At 36.7% G+C, this 22,105-nt stretch overlaps 1 protein-coding gene across 1 annotated transcript; it reads right to left on the bottom strand.

The window, feature by feature from the left end:
- Positions 1 to 9,811: 9,811 nt before the first annotated feature.
- Positions 9,812 to 10,822, bottom strand: TAAR1 (trace amine associated receptor 1). The gene has a single exon (XM_065927779.1). The coding sequence runs from the start codon at positions 10,820 to 10,822 to the stop codon at positions 9,812 to 9,814; it is 1,011 nt and encodes a 336-aa protein (XP_065783851.1).
- Positions 10,823 to 22,105: the final 11,283 nt, after the last annotated feature.

The raw sequence follows: 22,105 nt of genomic DNA, 5'->3' as shown, positions 1-22,105 counted from the left end.
AGGAGCCTGGCGGGCTGCAGTCCATGGGGTCGCACAGAGTCGGACAGGACTAAAGGAACTTAAGGACGACCCGGTCACAATCAGGCCATACATCTTGCTTTATTGCTTCGGTTGTAACATACTGAGCACCCATGACTGTGAACTAGCTTGACAATAGTGTCCTTATTTCTGTATTCTGCAATCACTTCAGATAATTGCTACACTGAATTTTGTGTTTATCAGTTTTTGTATTCTTTTAATAGATTTATCATGCTATGGTTCATGATTAAATCAATGTATTGATGAGTGTCATTTTTCAAATTTCTTATAAAATGGGTATCATGCAATTTGTCTGTTAGAATTAGTTTTGCTCTTATTTTTTCACTTAATTTTATACTATATGTAACTGTAGTTCATTCATTTTTATTGCTATGTAATAATCTTTTCTCCTATCAAAAGATATTTGAATTATTTCTGGTTCTTTTGCTATTATGAATGGTGCTATTTTGAATATTCTTGTGTAAGTTTCTTGATACTAATAGTCAAAGGATTTTCTTGTAAACATACATGAGAAAATAATTATGGAGTAAAAGAATGTGAATATTCAGTTTCACATCACTAAACAAATTGTATTCCAAAGTGGCTGTACTATTCTAAATTCTCACAATCAATATGTAGAAATTCTATTGACTTATAATACAGATAACACATGATATTAACACAGTTAAATGTTTAAAATTTAATGAGTGAAGAGTTGTATTTTATTGTAGACTTGATTTGCATTTTCCTGATTTCCAATGAGGGACAGCATTTATTTGTGTGTTTATTGTTGTTTCCCTTCTGTGAAATCCTGTCATTTCTTTTTATTTACATTTTCCTTTTCTTCTTGATTTATACAAGCTATTTTTATATCCTTAATAATAACCTTTTATCAGTTATTATATATGTAGTAAATATATTCTCCCCATGGATAACGTGCCCTTTCCTTTCAGGTAGGTTTTTGATAAATGAAATTTCTTTTATATACCTAAATTTATCAATCATTTATGTTTTGTAACTTTATTTTTAAAAAATCCTTCCCCAGTTCCAAGTGAGAAAAATTGCCGTGTAAATTTTCTAGTGAAAATTTAAACATTTTGCCTTTAATATTTGTTTTTAATTTATCTGTAATTGTGTATGATGTGAAGTAAGAAAAAACCTTTTTTTTTCACATAAACCATCTTTTTCCAACTCCAATTATTGAGTAGAATTTCCTTTCCCCAATGCAGATGTCATGCATCAAAGTCCACACAGATCTCTGAGCTCTGCATACAATTCCATCCACTCACTCATTTAATGCTGCACAAATACCACATTGGCCTAGTTATCATGGCTTGTAATGACTCTTAATATTTAAATAGAATAAGTCCTTTCCCCCTCCTCTTCCCCTCCTCCTCCTCCTTCTTCTTCCTTCCTTCAAAGATGTTAATTATCTTTCCAAGATCCGTACAAATTATGTTGGATTTTGAGGGAATAATATTAATATCGCCTCACTATTATATCTCATTCATGAGCATGGGGTAGATCCACATTTATTTGGTCTTCTGTAATGCTCTATTAAGTAAACTTTCTTAATAGTCTACAAATGTGTCTTGCACACCTTCTGATAATTTCATTCCTGAGTAACTCAATTTTAAATTGGTGTATTTTTAAATCCATAGTTTCATTGTTGCTTATTACTGGTGCACACATTCAACTGAATTTTGTATTCAGGCAACTTGCTCAATTTTCCTATTGTTTGAAAATTTTCTCTGTAGACTCTTGAATTTTCTCTGTGGTTAATAATGCTACCTGCAAATTATTATGGTTCTATTTCCTCCTCTAATCCTTGAGGCCTTCAATTTCTAGTTCTTAATATACTGTACTAAGATCTTTAGGACAATGTTGATTGAGGCATTGTTATAAAATGATTAAGCTACTTTTAAAATGAAACAGTTGCTTCTTATGACATTTAAAAAGTCTATTAGGCAATATATGACAAAAACCACTAACACATTGTAAAGTAATTAGCCTCCAACTAATAAAAAATAAAGGAAAAACAAACAACTCTATTAGGGACTTCCTTGGGACTCCAGTGGTTAAGACTCCATGCTTCCATTACAGGGTGCTCGGGTTTGATTCATGGTAGGGAAACTAAGATCCCACCTGCTTTATGGCCAAAAAAAAAAAAAAAAAAAAAAGTCTTTTAAAGATGACAAGGTCATGAGGAGAAGACCTGACAAGCAAGGCAGATCAGGACTTCAGGGATTTCGAAAAGCTGCCCCGGCACTCACCTTAAAGATGATCTCTGTCTTTCTGATGCTTGCTATATTAGAATACTCCCTAATTTCTGTGACACGGGTAGACGGCCTTCCCCGATCTCTCTCCAAACAGAATCAACTTAGAACTTTAATCAATATGTCCCCTGGATGGTGGGATCCTATAAGATTATCCAGGATGAAAGGAGTGTTTCAGTTTAGACCCCTTTGCTGGCATTCTAGCCTGCTTGGCAAATGCGTACTAATGCACGTGACTGCTCACAACACCTTAATCATGAACAGCATAAAGAACCTGATCACACAAAAGGCCCTAATAGGCACAGAGCCCTTCGGGGGGTGAGGAAGCCCTATTAGAGAACACAAAAATATTACTCTATAAGTGGTTATAGTTAAAGATTTAGAAAAATAAGAGTTTAGAATTGTTCATTTTAACCAGGAATGCTAAACAGGGGCTGCCTCACCAGAGCTGCAGAGTCTTTGTGTGGTAAACCTTTTAGATAAATTTAACTGATAACTTCTGCAAAAGGACTGACCTTTGTGTTAATGAAAGAATAGATTTCGGAAAACAGCTTTGCATTCACCTAGGTCATAAAATGTCAATAGGCCCCAAGGCCAGAAAATAATGTACAAGACTCTCACAAAGAAGTTGCAGAAAACACCCTGGTTTCAAGAAGGATAAGCCAATGTAATATTAAACTATCTTCCCATTAAAAATATGTACTAACTTAGAATATAAAAGCCACGGTAAAAAAATAAAGATTTGCCAGACTCTGCTGCACCCCCCGTCTGGTCTCTCTCTCTCTCTCTTTCTTGCTGACGCCGTTCATCCTGAGGGTACCCCTGGATCCTGCTGAGGCTGGACCCCAGCAATTCAGGTCTCTATCCTTAGCATTTAGCTGACACAAAGACTGTTATATGTCAGGTGCTTAATAAGTTTGTTATGTGAGTGAATAAATGATTTAATGAATGAGTCAGTCTTCACTACAACTCTGAAAGTTACATGTTACCCATTTACAAACAAGGAAACTGAAATTTAAGGTTTGGTTAATTGCTTTCTGTTGTCAAACATGGCTGAATAGCTACTAATAAACTATGTTTGAGTATAAACTCAAGCCGAAATATTTCCAGGATTCATCCCAGCAATGATTCTGGTTTCTTTTGTTTGTAGTCTTATTTGATGGTTGTTACAGGGGTGGGAAGAAGAGAATTTAGATGACTCAATTACCCGGGTAATGACTACCATTTTTCACTTCTTTTTTAATTAGAACAAACATTAATCTAGTTATACGTATTCAAATTTAGCATTGTGGTAATTGCCTCTCTAGTCTACTACATGTAAAGCAGGTGTTAGTATGGTATTTTGTTGTGTTATATTTTGTTTTATTGTTCTTGCAACATGAACCATGGAAGAAAAATCAATGGATTATCTGTGTTTTTCCTTATTCTCCCAACTTTTAATAATTTTCTGCACTTGGGAGAATATACAGACAAAATGAAACTGCTAAGTCACTTAAAAATAAAGTCATTAGCACATTTCAAACTTATGATATCACTGTTTTCAAACTCTTCTATTAAAAGTAAAGTCTTATGAGAATTGCTAATAACAGTAATTAAATGTGTTGATTGGATATTTACCAATGTCCACAGTACTTCATTTACAGTTTGACACTTGGAACCTGCAATTCGAGCTTATAGTCCAAAGAGACCGGTATAAGCAGCATTTCTCTCTTTACTCTCATTTGTTAAACTTTTGAGTAAATGGAGACCAGAGGGCATCATTAACACATTGGCTGTTCTGCCTTGATTGTGATGGGAAATAATTTCACACTATTATTCATTGGGGAAGTAGTTGTACTTAGTGGAGACAGGAAAACATTTATCACAGAACTCTATTTGAAGAACCAAATGTTTGGGGAATTCTACAGATTATTAAGCAAAGTGCAAATCTGAAAAGAAAACTTTAGCTGATGCAAAAGAGGCAAAATAGTGACCTCTGTCTTAGTCTATCTTCTTATTTGATGTAAATGTGTTTACAGAGCTGGTATCATGAACAAAAAACAAAGAATCACTTCTCTGGAAGATTTCAGAAATCTCAGAAAAACCATTCAGCTAACATTACATTTCAACTCTGGTTGGAGATACAAGAAAACTCTTAACTATATACTCATTTTGTTTGTCCCTTAATGAGTAATTCCAGATTTTAGAATTGTAAGTAAATTACATGCATTGAGTAAATTAAGATTCTGTGTCAAAAAAGGGTATAACATGACAAAAACAACTTTTGTCTTAGTAGCAAGACTTTTTTTACTTGCATTTGGTTGTGGCCTTTGTCATCTATTTTCACTGAATTTTAAGCATAGGTTATAAGTGGTCCTTACAACTTTAATTTCTTCAATGATTGGCGCTAACCTGATGCCTCCATGGTATGCTGCAGGCTCACCATCAACTCTTATTGCCAAAACACCTTTCTTGCTTCAAGGGATACTAACAATAGTGGAATAGTTAGTAGAATAGCTGATTTGGGGATTTCATAAAAAGAAAGTTTTAAACGTGGGCAAACATGCTGCCGCGCTGCGCTATGCTGTCGCTTCGGTCGTGTCCGACTCTGTGCGACCCCATGGACTGTATGTAGCCCGCCAGGCCCCTCTGTCCATGGGGTTCTCCAGGCAAGAATACTGGAGCGGGTTGCCATGCCCTCCTCCAGGGGATCGTCCCAACCCAGGGGTCAAACATAAGCTTGTCAAATGAGATCCTTGTCAAAATCTTTTGTCTGTTATTACCATATTTTCTTTCATGAAAAGAACATCCTAATCCTGGAAATTTAGCAAGGAATGCTCTTAGACAAGAGACAGTCTATTCAATTCAATGCCTATTCCATAACGAAAAACTCTCAGACTGTGTTGACAAAACCCACTACAATATTGTAAAGTAATTAGCCTCCACCTAATAAAAATAAATGGGGGAAAAAAAAAGAAAAACTCTCAGACTGTGTCGATTTTCTCACTTCATAATGACCAGTAAACAGCGTGTCCCAGCCAACACTAGGCTTCAGACTGGGAAAATTTGAGAATCCCTGAGTTAGATGGCTAAGGCACCATTAGTTTGACAAAATAACATTAAAAGGCTTAAATTTCAAAACATGACTTTAGAAATAGTTTCTCCCACAAGGCACTCTACTTGATGCCCTGAGGTGACCTCAACGGGGGAGGAAGGGATACGTGTATCAGTGTAGCCGATTAACTCTGCTATGCCGCAGAGACTAACAGCACTGTGGGGCAACTATGTTCCATCGAAAATTAATTTAATAAATAAATGCTTAATTAAAATTTAAAAAATTAGAATGTTGCCCTTAAATCAGTTAGTCATCTTTCTTTTCTCCCTTCCTTGGACAAATGTTCCTGGAGCAACTATTCTGGCCCAGGCCCTGTGGCAGACGCTGGAGAAAACTGAGTCCCTACTCACAGGAGCTCATAGCCAGGGCTTCTGAGCTCATTTTTAAATGCATTGTGCTGTTCATTATTCCCCTAAATTTTCACTGTACAATATAAGCATTTGTTTATATTTGTTAAATGTAAGCACACACCAATAAAATGACAGAGAATAATGCTAATAAAATGTATTTGCTGAGTCTTTTTACGTGCATGGCCCCATGTTAGGCAGTATCTCTCATGTAATGATTAATGGTCCAGTGAGACAATATTATTGTCCTTATTTTGCAGGTGAGTAATTCACTGGGAGCTTACAGACTTCATAAAGGGATTTGAGGAGGAGGAGGAATACGGAACAGAAGGTCAGGACCTGTCAAAGACAAATTTACCTTCTCTAAATGCTTGTTTACAGTTGGCCATGTACTCAATGACCTGTTAGGAACACTTTGGGAAATGCATATATACTTTATCTTAAAAAAAAAAAATCTTCAATTTGATTCTTACATTACTTAGGTTATTTGAGTGCAACACTCAAAATATCTCTCAATACTTTTTTTGTATACTTTATAGTTTGCTAAATTTAAAAACATAAATCACTATTTATGAATCTTTAAACATTTCGGTTAATATTCACACTCTGGTTGACAGCATACAACAAACTGACTCATCAAAATCCACAATTTATGGGAGTTTATATGGTTTGCTTTACTTTTTTGGCAAAAATTATGATTCTCCAAAAATTGGATTATTGACTTCAAGAACCAAGTTGAAAATCAGGCTAGAACTTCCATTGTACTGATCTCTTAAGATTGCAATATTATTATTACAAAAAAATCAGTTCCAAAAAGTTCTTTGCTAGTACATTTTTATTTTTATCTCTTCTTGAATGGAAACTTATTTGAATACTTCTCTTTGAGAAAGGAGAGGAATATGACACTTTTTTGAATGGACTTTGTCTGGACTAGGAAAGGAGTGTTATACTGTGTTGTTACAACTGCCTTCTTTATGTTTACCATAATATTGTATGTCAAGTTCAAGTTCTTCTCTTGCATGCAACCAAAAGTTATGCCTACTGTGAATTCATTAGAAGACTATCTGGGAGTCATGAAATTCATGAGAGAATGGAGAACTCAGTTTGGAAATGAATACTTGGGTATCTCTGGAATCTGGGAGGCATGAACTCCGACAACACCAAGAGTCTTACCATATGAATAGAATGGAAATCCACATTTTTTTTTGCTTTCTGCTAATGATTCTGGTAAAAATAATTGTCTTTTCCCCTTCTTTTAAGGTTCAGTTTCTAAAGAAAGACCTTCTGAAATTTTTAGTGTAGATTTTCCACCCATCTGTTTAGTTAAGGGGAAAGGCAGAAGACCACTCTCTTGATTACAGTTCCAATAAATTATATCTAGTCGGGATGAGAAATTTCCCAAAGCTAATTGTATTCCAGTTGAGAAGCAGATTCTGGACAACTAAAAGACTAAAATACCTCTGCATGGAGGAACGGAAACTAGAATAAAGCTGCCAATTGGGAAAGACGAGGTGAGCCTTTCTTGTTTGCTGAAAGGATGGGTTACTGGTTGTTTTCTTATTAAGAGTTTTAAAAACAGAGGCTACAAAGAGAAATAGGCTATAGGGGATTTAGTACTAAGTCTAAAAGGTAGAATTATCTGAGTCATAAACTTGTCCCAAGAAAAATGTGATCTCAATAGCCATTTAAAATAGATGGAAGACAAAGATGACATATCAGCTTTATCAATGCTTAGTTGCTTAAGTCGCTTAGTTGTGTCTGACTCTTCATGACCCACTGGACTATGGCATATTACTCTAGAAATTCTGACTAATGAAGTACAGCAAAGACTGTAGATAAGAATAACTATTAGAAAAGAGAAAAAGTTTAGGATTTTTTGAGGATAATATGACTGTATAATGAAAATCCAAGCAAGTCAACTGAAAGGCTGGAATAAATTTTACTATACACAAGCAATAATATTATATAGAAAATATAATGACTTTTAAAAAGATACATTCATAACCATCAAGACACACAAACACAAAAGTATAAAACATCTAAGAATGTGTGGGAGCAAATGAAGAAAACCACAGAAACTTGCTATAAGGTATAGAAAACTATCTAAATGCTTTTGTTCCCTTTTTAAAATTTAACAAGAATAGTTTCACAAGTAGAAAAGTTAAGATAGTTTATGAAGCCAGGAGTGATTAGGGGCAACTTCTTACCATATACTAAGTGAAAAAGGTTTTAAAGCTGCTTTTAAAATCTACAAGAACAAAATCTAGTCAGATCAAGGAAACTAAATATACAGTCCTGAAAGAGATTGCAATAGATAGAAGGGTGTGAAAAGAAATGTATATACAGGAACTTGCATCTTAAAATTTTATTTAAAATTAACTGCTTCACCTTAACTTACCCATGAGGGTAAATCACAATTATGAAACAAATAAACTCAAATCCATGGTGCTGCTTAACATGATACCCACTACATGAAGTCTAGATTAGAAACAGTTCAAGTGCAAATTGATATTTATGATTAAGAATGCTTGCCCACTTCTCCTAAGGGATCTTACTTGAAACCACTATTTCTCCTTATTTTTCTTTTGTATATGCCATCGTAATAGACATGGGATATACTGTGTCCGATTATACATCTTCTTTACCTCATGTTTAGCTGCTCTGATGAATACCTGCTTCTCTTTCAGTGTAGCCTGGCACCCAACAAGTGAATTTGCTTTACTTCCTACAGCTTGCATTTTGAGTCCTATCACACCAGGCATGACCTTGAAATAGGATGAAATCCTCCCAGACATTTTTGTGAGCTTCACTAACAGCTGCTGTGTGCTTAGTTATGTGTCTGACTCTTTGTCAGACCCCATGGTCTTTAGCCCGCCAGGCTCCTCTGTCCATGGGCAAGAATACTGGAGTGGGTTGCCATGCCCTCCTCCAGGGGATCTTCCCAACCTGGGGGTCGAACCAAGGTCTCCTGCATTGCAGGCAGATTCTTTACTGTGTGAGCCACTAGGGAAGCCCCGGTAACAGGCATTTAATTGGGACTGTTCAAAAAAAAACAGAAAGAAAGAAAAAATGAACTAAGTGGTCAACAATGGGAAAATGGTTAAAAAAATATTTGTGCATCCATACAATTTAACATTTTGCATATTACAAAATGATGTTTTTAAGAACTTTGAATGATATAGCTCTTAAGTGAGCTATGAATGAGACTTTAATTTTTATTTTGTTTCTATACATTATTTTTATTTTCCTTTATTTTCCAAATTTCCTACAAGTATGAAAACAAAAAAAAAATTTTTTTAATGTAGACATTAATGGATTTAAAAATCAGAATATGTATTAATAATTAGTGACAAATAGCAAATTATGTGAAAACAATAGTAATATTTAATGTACACTTTTAATTGACTTTTTAAAAAGGCATATATATTCTAGCAAATGAATGATAAAGTCCTTCTAATTTCCATCTCCGAATGTAGCCTGTTAGTTTCCACCACTGAACAACTGAGTAAGGTACCACCTTCAATTTCATGGCAGTTCATGTAAGGGTAGGAAGTGTTCTTTAAAATTTTAAGTTATTAATTTCTGGACTTGTAAAACTTCAATATACATAATACAAATGGCATATAAGAAGCAAGATGTAAGCATCATCTCTCACTATACAATCTTTGACCCAAATATTTGATCAAAGTCCCTGCAATTGGCGCAGGTGGTTGATAATATGCATGTTCATAAACATGATCACCAACTATTTTCTAAAACACTAGAAATCAGTCCTGAATATTCACTGGAATGACTGATGCTAAACCTGAAACGCCAATATTTTGGCCACCTGATATGAAGAACTGACTCACTAGAAAAGACCCTGATGCTGGGAAAGATTGAAGGCAGGAGGACAAGGGGACAACAGAGGATGAGATAGTTGGATGGAATCACTGACTCAATGGACATGAGTTTGAGTAAGCTCCAGGAGTTGGTGATGGACAGGGAAACCTGGCGTGCTGCAGTCTATGGGGTCGCAGAGAGTTGGACATAAGTAAGCAACTGAACTGACTGACTGAAAGCATATTTCTATGGATTTATTCTGAAAACAGTTTACTCCTAGATGAATCTTTGTGGAAAATTTTGCCAACTAAAATCATCTTTAGTGCTCTTCTGAACCAGGGATAGAAAAATGCGTAAACCATTGGATTAAAAGTAGAATTCAAATAGCCAAACCAAATCAATGCATCGTTCAAAGTGGGTGGGATAGTATACTCCAGGAAAGGGTCCATGACCATGCAGACAAAGAAAGGACACCAGCATGTTAGGAAAACTCCCATCACAATCCCTAAAGTCTTTGCAGCTTTCCTTTCTCTGCTTCGTGAAATTCCATTTCTCTCTTTCAACCCAATTTGAACCTTCTGCTTTGCATCATGAATTGATCTTGCCTGGCCTTTTGCTATGAAATATATTCTACAATAGATGCACAACATAATAGAGCCAGGTATATAGAAAGAAGTCATAAAGGCCAGAACCCCAGATGTTTTGCTGAAGAAGACAGAGCAACTTGCTATGCAGTGACTGTGTTTGTAATACATCTCTTCAGCTCCTTTGAAGTTTAGCTCCAGAAAGATCATCCCAAATGCAAAAAGAGCAGGAATACTCCAACTAGTGAAGATCATCAGAGAAATAACCAAGATGTTGATCTTGGTTTTGTATCTCAGTGGGTCACACACAGCATAGTAGCGATCAATGGAAATGAAGGACAAGTGAAAAATGGACGCTGAACTCAGCATAATGTCAGTGCTGGTGTGAATTTTACAGAAGACTTCTCCAAAAGACCAGCGGTGCTCAACGGATCTCACCATGCTATAAGGCATGACCAGGCACCCCAGAAGAAAGTCCACAGTAGCCATGGATTGGATGAGCCAATTATTTAGGGTATGCAATTGCTTGAAGTGTGATATGGAAATAATAACTAGCAGATTGCCAACCACTGTGGTCAGAATTATGAGCACCATTAAACTATACAGGGAAGCCCGGATGTCGTTGGACCAGCTGCTTTTCACACAAGAAATATTAATTTTATTGTGGCAAAAGGACATCATTTCTATGCACTGGTTGTTATCTTTTCCTTAATGCATTGAAGAGTCTCTCTTCGAAATCCATGATCAGGTTAGAGTTCCTTCTCTTACTTCCATATATGTATTCCAGAAACCTGTGGGTTGGGGGGGGGGGGGAAGGAAATTATTAACAATTTTATTCTTCTCACTTTTAATGCATTTACCTATTACTTCTTGCTGAAAGATAATTATTTTGGAAAGAGGTTTTATTTCCAAGTTCAGTTCAGTAAATTCAGTTCCTATAAGTTTTTCTAACATCTACTTCATGTTAGTCATTGTGTTGGAGATGTAAAGCTGAATTATTAGTGTGAAATATATGATTCCATAATTCTGTAATACTCAGCTAAATTGTGGGGAATGTGCAATACATTTTGCAATATATGTTTACTGTATATTATGTGTAATAGTTAACATTATGTTACATACTTATATATTATAAAGATAAAAAGATGAGGAGAGAGAGTTCAGAAGAACAAAGTAAATTCTGGCTATCAGTGAATAAGCTGTCATTACATTGGGAAAATGCTAGAAAATAGCAACAAATCTTAGAATTTCAGGAATCTACTCTCCTTTTGAAGAAAGTAGGGAAAACCACTAGACCTTTCAGGTATGACCTAAATCAAATCCCTTATGACTATACAGTGGAAGTGAGAAATAGATTTAAGGGACTAGATCTGATAGACAGAGAGCCTGATGAACTATGGATGGAGGTTTGTGACATTGTACAGGAGACAGGAATCAAGACCATTCCCATGGTAAAGAAATACAAAAAGGCAAAATGGATGTCTGAGGAGGCCTTACAAATAGCTGTGAAAAGAAGAGAAGCGAAAAGCAAAGGAGAAAAGGAAAGATATTCCCATTTGAATGCAGAGTTCCAAAGAAGAGCAAGGAGAGATAAGAAAGCCTTCCTCAGTGATCAATGCAAAGAAATAGAGGAAAACAATAGAATGGGAAATACTAGAGATCTTTTCAAGAAAATTAGAGGTACCAAGGGAACATTTCATGCAAAGATGGGTTCGATAAAGGACAGAAATGGTATGGACCTAACAGAAGCAGAAGATATTAAGAAGAGGTGGCAAGAATATACAGAAGAACTATACAAAAAAGATCTTCATGACCCAGATAATCACGATGGTGTGATCACTCACCTAGAGCCAGACATCCTGGAATGTGAAGTCAAGTGGGCCTTGGGAAGCATCACTACGAACAAAGCTACTGGATGTGATGGAATTCCAGTTGAGCTATTTCAAATCCTAAAAGATGAAGTTGTGAAAGTGCTGCACTCAAAATGCCAGCAAATTTGGAGAACTCAGCAGTGGCCACAGGACTGGAAAAGGTCAGTTTTCATTCCAATCCCTACTAAAGGCAATCCCAAAGAATGCTCAAACCGCACAATTGCACTCATCTCACACTCTAGTAAAGTGATGCTCAAAATTCTCCAAGTCAGGCTTCAGCAATATGTGAACCGTGAACTTCCAGATGTTCAAACTGGTTTTAGAAAAGGCAGAGGAACCTGAGATCAAATTGCCAATATCTGCTGGATCATCGAAAAAGCAAGAGTTCCAGAAAAACATCTATTTCTGCTTTATTAAATACGCCAAAGCCTTCGACAGTGTGGATCACAATAAACTGTGGAAAATTCTGAAAGAGATGGGAATACCAGACAACCTGATCTGCCTCTAGAGAAATCTGTATGCAGGTCTGGAAGCAATAGTTAGAACTGGACATGGAACAATAGATTGGTTCCAAATAGGAAAAGGAGTACGTCAAGGCTGTATATTGTCACCCTGCTTATTTAACTTATATGCAGAGTACATCATGAGAAACGCTGGGCTGGATGAAGCAGAAGTTGGAATCAAGATTGCCGGGAGAAATATCAGTAACCTCAGATATGCAGATGACACCACCCTTATGGCAGAAAGTGAAGAGGAACTAAAAAGTCTCTTGAAGAAAGTGAAAGAGGAGAGTGAAAAAGTTGACTTAAAACTCAACATTCAGGAAACTAAGATCATGGCATCCAGTCCCATCACTTAATGGGAAATAGACAGGGAAACAGTGGAAAGAGTGTCAGACTTTATTTTTTGGGGCTCCAAAATCACTGCAGATGGTGACTGCCGCCATGAAATTAAAAGATGCTTACTCCTTGGAAGGAAAGTTATGATCAACCTAGACAGCATATGAAAAAGCAGAGACATTACTTTGCCAGCAAAGGTCCATCTAGTTAAGGCTATGGTTTTTCCAGTAGTCATGTATGGATGTGAGAGTTGGATGGTGAAGAAAGCTGAGCACCGAAGAATTGATGCTTTTGAACTATGGTGTTGGAGGACTCCTGAGAGTCCCTTGGACTGCAAGGAGATCCAACCAGTCCATTTTAAAGGAGATCAGTCCTGGGTGTTCATTGGAAGGACTGATGCTGAAGCTGAAACTCCAATACTTTGGCCACCTCATGCAAACAGCTGACTCGTTGATAAAGACCCTGATGCTGGGAAAGATTGAGGGCAGGAGAAGAAGAGGATGACAGAGGATGAGATGGCTGGATGGCATCACCGACTCGATGTACATGAATTTGAGTAAACTCCGGGAGTTTGTGATGGACAGGGAGGCCTGGCGTGCTGCGATTCATGGGGTTGCAAAGAGTCAGACACGACTGAGCGACTGAACTGAACTGACTGACCCTCTTTTTTTTATCTCTTCTCATTCCCTCTGGGCTGACAGTTTAGATCAAGACCACAGAGGAATCAAAATTTATCCAATGCTCAAATTGGAGGAACAAAATATTTAGCAATTAAAATGCATATTTTAATAAACTTGAAACATCTCTGCCCCTAGACCCTTTCAGCCTTCTATTCCCAGGAGGAAACATATCAAATGCATCTGTAAGATTTATTTTAGTAGACACCCTGGCCCACTTTATGACAGAACAAACAGCAGACTAAATATATTTATATTACTTGAATTGTGTAATGTTTGAATTATAATTGAAACGTCACTAAACAAATGATGGATTTTTTTTTTACTACAATATTTATGTGCTATCAACTAAACTAAAATTTAAAATTTTTTCCTCACTATTGCCCCCTTTTCCTTCTTTCTTTTACTTTTGTTGTTGATATATTAAAGGAATCAAACAGTGTTTAGAAGTGTTTGCTAATAATTTCTAACAATCAAGAAAATATCCCTGCCTGGTATCACATTGAGCAGCTTCACTTGGCAAGAACTAGGGTCCAAACATAAGTAAGTGAAGGTGGGGCAGAAAAACTGATTGCTCAGTTTCAGAAGACTATATTAATAGATGATGAAAACATCATCTGACAACTTTGTATGCCTTGTGCTTGGTTACCAGATAAAAACCCAATGGCTTCCTTCTCATAAAGATACATATTGTTTTCAGAGAAATAAACCTGAAGCATTGTATCCGAGAAATTATTGATGATATCAAAGACACTTCAGACGAATAATCTGTCTGGTCAACTTTAGAACTTTGCACATAATTTTTGTGCAAGCATTTTTAAATGCTATAATTTATTTTTTAAATAGATTTACTTAAATAAATGTTCTATGATGATATTATGAGTAAAACACTTATCTAAGAACATGACATAATAGTGGTTTCTTTCCTTCCAGCTTTAAGAATTTTGCTAACTAGAAATGATTACTCTCTGTGTTTATAAATTACCAAGTTGAACATACTATAGCAATACAGAGAGTTATTATTCTCTATTATATCTAGCTAGGCTTCCCAGGTGGCGCTAGTGGTAAAGAACGTGCCTGCCAGTTCAGGAAACATAAGAGACTCTGGCTGGATCCCTGGGTCAGGAAGATCCCCTGGAGGAGGGCATGGCCACCCACTCCAGTATTCTTGCCTGGAGAATCCCAGGGGCAGAGGAGCCTGGTGGGCTACAGTCCATGGGGTTGTAAAGAGTTAGACGCTACTGAAGCGACTTAGCATGAATGCTCTGATACCTAATTAAGTCAACAGTTCTGTGCAAATGATCTAATTACCTAATGTCTGAAAACGACCCTTGATTTAAAGAAATATTATTAGGCATTATAGTTTGAAGTAGATCTGTCTAGCAGGACAGGACTTCCCTGGTAGAGTGTCCCCAACTTCCTAATGTGAACCTATCTCCTAATCGACTCACCCACTACCCACCCACAAACCCTTCCATGTGTTCCCTCTGGAGCTCAGGGTCCTCACCCTACTTCCTCAGGCTCTTTTTAAAACTTCCCTCTCTTTGTTCCAACTGAAACTTTCTTTCCCCTGAGGATATCTCTTTCCTTACAGCCTTATCAAAGGTAATTGTTTCCTCTCCTGCATCCTTGGCTATCCTTTCTACTGCAGGACTTGGAGGAAGAACATGTCCTCTTGTACTCAATGACAGTGCAAATCATTGTCCCTTCTTCCTTCCTAAATTCATCCCTTGCAAAATTTGAAGTTCTGTGTTCAGACTATACCTCCTCTTGCTGCAGACTTCAGACTTCAAGTCATTTTTCTATATCTTAAAGATGTTAGCTCCTGGCCTACTCTCACTTTCTCCAAAGCTACTCCTGCCAAAATTCTTCATAATTTTCTTGTCCACATAAATGATTCAGTAGTGGACTTTCAGCTCCTTACTCCTCTGTCCTCCAACAAGCATGTCCTCCACATGTTTGCTCTGCATGGCTGTCTCACTTTCTTATTTAACTAAAGACACTAGATATGTACTGAGTTTAACTTTACGTTAGACATAATTTGGTCTCTTCCTATAAATCCAAAACCTCAAATTAGCTTAAGAATCTCTTAGTTTTGATGACCTAAATCTGATGCACTACTATATTCTGTGTAACATAGCAGAGACACTCTCAGATATAGTGTTTACCTTATCATAATAGTGCAGGAGATGATTTTCTCTCTTATCTATCAGTCTATGCTGATGTCTCCACAAACAAATGGATTTTTCCATGCTTCCTGTTACTTAAAGATGGAAACAATTTGCTTGCAAGGATGTTCCATCTGGACATTCCATGCTGCATCTGCTTAGTCACTTCAGTCGTGTCTGACTCTTTGTGACCCCATGGACTGTAGCCCACCAGGCTCCTCTGTCCATGGAATTCTCCAAGCAAGAATACTGGGGTGAGTGGCCATGCCCTTCTCCAGATGATCTTCTCGACCCAGGGCTCGAATTCAGGTCTCCTGCATTGCTGGCGGATTCTTTACCATCTGAGGCACCAGGGAAGCCCAATGAGTCATAATTTAAATATTTGGAAATTATGTCCATGACTAAAGACTGAATCACTGACCTTGTGAATCAAGCAGAGGAATATTACATACACTAAGCTAAAAAACAGACAGAAAGGCAGTCATTCTTTTTCAAGATATTTCCGTTGAATGCGTTCCTCTTGTTAGGCACTATGTGCTGGTGCAAGAGTGGTGAGCAGACACAATGAAACTCCCTGCTCTTCTGGAACCTACATACCAGTTGAAGGGTAGTGGTGGGCAATGCTAAAATTTGGGCTTCCTTGCTGGCTCAGTTGGTAAGGAATCTACCTGCGGTGCTGGAAACTTGGGTTCAATCTCTGGGTCAGGAAGATCCTCTGAAGAAGGAAAATTCCATGAACAGACTAGCCTGGCAGGCTCCAGTCCATGGGGTCACAAGAGTCAGACACAACCTAAGCAACCAAACCACCGTCACCGAGAATAAAAGCAAAAATAGTGAACAATATTATCTAAATTAAGATTAGGTTATATCAAAAAGAATTATGATAATAAAACACAATACAATGTTTTCTAAAAAAAAAATTGAAATAGAAAAAAGTAAATTTCAAGAAAACACTTATTATTGAAATTTAAATTTTCAGCTATTTCAATTATCTCTAGTTGTAATCAGAGTTAGTGAGTAGCTGGCAAGACACTTCTTGACCAGATCCTAAGATGCACAATTAATCATTTAATTTTGGGAAATTTCTCCAGCTGCATGTTTTAAATTTTAAAGTGTCAAATTGCTTTACCCAGCAAATGTTCAATGTGATAGTTTTCATATCAGCAACAAAAGTAAAAAGTGAAATTGTCTAAACTTATATTAGACACATAATGTTCATACATGTTCATTACATGTACATATACATACATGTTCAAAAAGATGCCAAATTGGAGGAGTTGACTCTTTTTATAAGACATAGAGAGATGTCCATGAGATCTTGTCAGGTAAAGAAAAAAATGCAGTGTTTTAAAGTACCATGTACATGAACACACACATATCTATAAAAGCATGAAGAATGGGTAAGGAATAATAGCTCCAACTGCTCAAAGATGGTAAGTTTGAAATTCATTAAATAAATAACAAAAAGGGAAATAATATCAATTTTAGCATTAATTTTTACTAGGTGAAATAATGGATGAGTTTTATTTTCTTCCCTATAATTTTTACATATTCCAAGTTTTCTACTACGAAAATGTTTCATTTCCATTTTCAGAAAAAAATATTTAATAAAATTAAGTAGGTTGTGAATTGCTTCGAATGAAACTTTAAATGAAACTTTCAAAAATCTATTGATAAATGATTATTAATAAATTATATTATTTGTACTTCATGTGTTTGTATAATTCTTCACCTGAGTAAAGAATTTGTCATGAAAAATCACACTTTTACTAAATTTCTTAACTCACCCATATGCTGTTTTTGTTCTATTATACAAACTTTGGACTCAAAATTAGAAATGGACTTGATAATAATGTTATTCACAAATATGTTTGCAGCTCTGTAATTTATTTAGTGTTTTTTAAAATAATGGAAGTATTTTTGAAAAATATTTATTTTAAAAGAGGGAAAGAGATAAAGGACAGGATTTCCAAATATTTAAGTCATAACTCATGGGATGTTCAGGTGGAACATCCCTGGAAGCAAATTGTTTCTATCTTTAAGTAACAAGAAACATGGCAAAATCCATTTGTTTGCTTAAGCATCAGCTTAGACCAATAGATAAGACAGAAAACAATCTCCGTAATATTATGATAAGGTAAACACACTATACCTGAGAGCGTCTCTGCTATGTTACACAAAAGATAATAGTGCATCAGATTTAGGTCATCAAAACTAAGAGATTCTTAAGTTAATGGATCTAATATATGGTATGTATAAATACACACACACAGAGGCACACATATTAAAGCACATCATTCAGAAATGCACTGCTATTTTTCCCACCAAGCAATATTTACCACAAATAAGATTTTAGTTCTGTAGTTTCATATATAGTAACAAGATACAATTTAATTTCTAAACCTGAAAAATTTCCATGAAGACTCCATTATTACATTAAAACTAGCCAAACACAACATGGAATTTCCTTCACTTTACAAGGAAAAAACATTTAAAAAAAATCTTTTTTTGAATTTTCTAGCCACCCACAGGTGAATTTTTAATCAAGGTGAAATATTTTGAAAACCTCATATAAAGTAAGCTATTTAAAATATATATAACTATTTTTATCCTCTCCTACTAAAATGACAGAAGCCTTGTGAATCTTCCCATCATATAACCCTAAATGTTAGTATATTTGTAAGTACCAAACCATTGATAACTCTTACTGCCTTGAGCATTCTCCCTGTAAAAGATCACCCAGGCCTCCTGGCTAATTTCTGTGGTTTGCAAGGCTATTCATTGTGTTCAGACCTACCTTCTCAGGAAAGGGTCACAGAGCAAGTGGATAAGCAGAAACACTACCTTTGGGAGGAGGCCATCCTCACTCGTGTCCTATACACCTGCTGCTGGCTCGAGCCACTGCTGATCAGTGATAGGCGGCAGTTAATGCAGACAGAATGACGCAAATATTAACATCTGGAAAAGATAAGCTGGTAATAAATCTTTCTGGAACAAGATAACAGTGTACGATCAAGAAAAATAGGTGAGAGGTGTGTTTATTCTAAATGAGCACCAGGAAGCTAGCAGTGAGCAAACTAAATAGAGAAGGTAAAATCCCTGTTACTTTAAAAATAATCTCAAGCGTGAGACACCAGCAACCACAGTCATGGGTGTTAACAGCATATAAGTGAAAACAAATGTCCACTAAGACTGACTTAATTGTTGATTGATTTGAAAGAAAAATACTCCTGTATTAGAACATCAGTACAAAGAAGATAACTAGAACTAAAAGGCAAAAACAAAACCCCTCACTTTCAAAATAGATGACTTGTACTTGATAAAGGTATATTTTTGAAGATTAGACTCTTTTTAAACCTAATAACATAGCTAGAAAATAATTTGATTTTTGAATCATGGTAGGAAAAAATGCATTTTAGCTCATGACTCAATACATATATAAATATGCATTCATAACAGAAACAATGCTGTCATTAAAAATACCCTTACCTCATTCAATTCACTCTAATATTCTATTTTATTCGATTTTACTTTTTTAGATGAGTGGGGTTTGTACCTCAATAATGTTACTAATCACAATTTTAAGAAAACCGCTTTAGAGATGATACGTATTTAGCCCACCAATTTTTAAATTCCTATATATAAAACTTCCAAAGAACTTCCAAAGTTCTTTCAAAACAAGGAGCCAGTGCCTTCAACATGGCAAAATAAATGGGTGAACAAGTGTAGTTTCTCATCTATTTCTATCAATCTGTTATTCTGCCATAGGAAATCATAGAATCATTATGACAGCTTGATTATTGGTTCCAATTCTCATTCTTCTAGCATCTACACCTTTGTCTTTGCTTCATTGGGAGTGGAGGGTGCTTCCTTGTCCTTTGAACTTGAACTTTGCCAATTAGCTTGTTTTGGCCAAAAGAGCGTAGACAGAAATGAAAGGGCGCCGGTTCCCAGCCTAGTCATTAAGGGGCCTCACCTGTTTCTGCGTCATCCCCATGAGGAGAACACACCCCAGCAGAGGCCACTTGTCCACAGAGGTTGAGGGGCATGTAGAGCAAAATGGGGCATGCAGCTCCCCAGCATTTGCAGAGCCTTCCTTGCTGACCCTACTGATTCATGCACTTAAGTGGCTATTATTTTAAGCTACTGAGTTTGGGGGTTGTTTTTCACACAGCACTGTCATAAGAATAACTGAGTTAAGTTATATTTCTGAAAGAAGCTCCTGAGATCTATTACCCATTCTCTTGCCGGGAGAAACACTGATACCAGAGAAGTATACTGACACCATACAATGGGCCACCTATGATCTAAACAGCCATTAACAAAAGCTGCAACCACACCAAGAAAGAAAGCGCAACATGAAAATTACCCTTTACTAGATGAAGATGGCCTTTTACTAAGTAAATGTAACTCCATCTTCAGAAATTCCTGTATATTAAAGGTTAGTTTAGGAAATAGCAAGTTTACCTCTTATTAACAGTACATAGAAAATATTATTCGTAGTTTCAAAACTATGGTCAGTGTGTGCCTAACTCACATATACACCTGTCATTTTGTGAATAAGGAAGAAAGCACAATGTCTCATGTATTGGAATTTATTAAGTTCCAGGAAATTAAAGATCTTATCTGCTTTGTTCATTATGGTCTCTACATTGTCTAAAATAGTGCCTTCACACCATTAACACTCAATGCACATTTGTTCTGTGAATAGCGGCTTCCTAATTTTCAAACGAAGGGTTGGTTGATTTCAGTTCCACCACTGAATGACTCACAGTGAAGACGTGATCCGAGTCTTTGGACCCGCAGGCTGTCTGCTGATCTTTTGAGTGGGGCACTCCTAGAGAATTCATGAGCTCCATGAAGACAGGGAACATATTTGCTCTTTTCACTGCTTTATCCTTAGGACCCAGCACATAGTAGGTGCTCAATAACTACTGATCAGTTGACTGTGAGATTTCTAGCAGATTAGATGAATATTCACACTGATAGCACTAGAAAAGTCAGAGCATGTGATGTTGCTTTGGAAGGTATCAATCCAGTGGTAATAGTTGAAGCTGAATCTGTGGTAGAGGATTAAAAGGAGAGACAGAGAAGAAGAGGGAGGAAATGAGCTGGAAATAAGGTAATAGGTTAAAGAATGTGCAATCATGATTTTGAAGCAATATGAGTGGATTATTGTGGACTAGAGGGAGGAGGTCAAAGGAAAGCTAGATGTATGAGATTAGAAAGATAGTGCATAGTGAAAAAATAGAAGTAGCTGGGTTAAATTTTTCTTGAGACATATGACAGTGAAAAGAAGATGAACTAGAATATTATTTTGAAGAGATGAAAAGTTCAGGTAAGTATAAGGGCAATTACAAATTCAAAATAAAAGACTTAATTCTCCTTTGTGAAAATCAGGGAAGAGGCTCTCTTCTCTCCATCTTCTTAGAGCACTTACTTTAGAAAATGTTTAAGTTTTTTCTCTGTCTCTATGAAATATATGTAAATCTTTCTAAAAACAAAATAAGCTGACTCTTGCCAGCTTTTTAACCCAGGAGTGCCTTGCCCAGGGACCTAGGAATGACTCTTTGAAACATAATTAACGAAGATAATGCCACTGGCTCTTAGTTTCTGTGGACTGGTAGGAGCCTAACCTCAATGAACACTTCACTCTGAAGATGTAGAACTACATTTTGCCATAAAGAAGAGTTTATATATCCTCTGGATAAAGCCAATTATTTAGCACAGATGGTCACCCCAACCACCAAGTGAATTTGAATAAACTATACATGACAAAGTCTGTCTAGTCAAGGCTATGGTTTTTCCAGTGGTCATGTGTGGATGTGAGAGTTGGACTACAAAGAAAGCTGAGCACCGAAAACTTGATGCTTTTGAACTGTGGTGCTGGAGAAGACTCTTGAGAGTCCCTTGGACTGCAAGGAGATACAACCAGTCCATCCTAAAGGAGATCAGTCCTGGGTGTTCATTGGAAGGACTGATGCTGAAGCTGAAACTCCAATACTTTGGCCACCTGATGCGAAGAGCTGACTCTTTGGAAAAGACCCTGATTCTAGGAGGGATTGGGGGCAGGAGGAGAAGGGGATGACAGAGGATGAGATGGTTGGATGGCATCACCGACTCAATGGATATGGGTTTGGGTGGACTCCGGGATTTGGTGATGGACAGGGAAGCCTGGCGTGCTGCGGTTCATGGGGCTGCAAAGAGTTGGACATGACTGAGTGACTGAACTGACTGACTCATGCATGACAGATGATGCTTTCAGTCCTCTTTCTTGAGGACTGTTATTGTTATCTTGAGAACATGTATGTATTAGTCAGGGTTCTCAGAAAAACCAGACCAGCAGGTCGTGTATACATATACGGACAGATTTACCATACAGCATGTGTGCGCTTAGTCGCTCAGTCAT

This window comes from Muntiacus reevesi, chromosome 3 (genome assembly GCF_963930625.1).
Source record: "Muntiacus reevesi chromosome 3, mMunRee1.1, whole genome shotgun sequence".
NCBI lineage: Eukaryota > Metazoa > Chordata > Mammalia > Artiodactyla > Cervidae > Muntiacus > Muntiacus reevesi.
This window is presented reverse-complemented; position numbering and strand designations above follow the sequence as displayed.

Excerpts from the sequence above, each read along its gene's own strand:
- TAAR1 (XM_065927779.1), bottom strand. The coding sequence starts at position 10,822 with ATGATGTCCTTTTGCCACAATAAAATTAATATTTCTTGTGTGAAAAGC.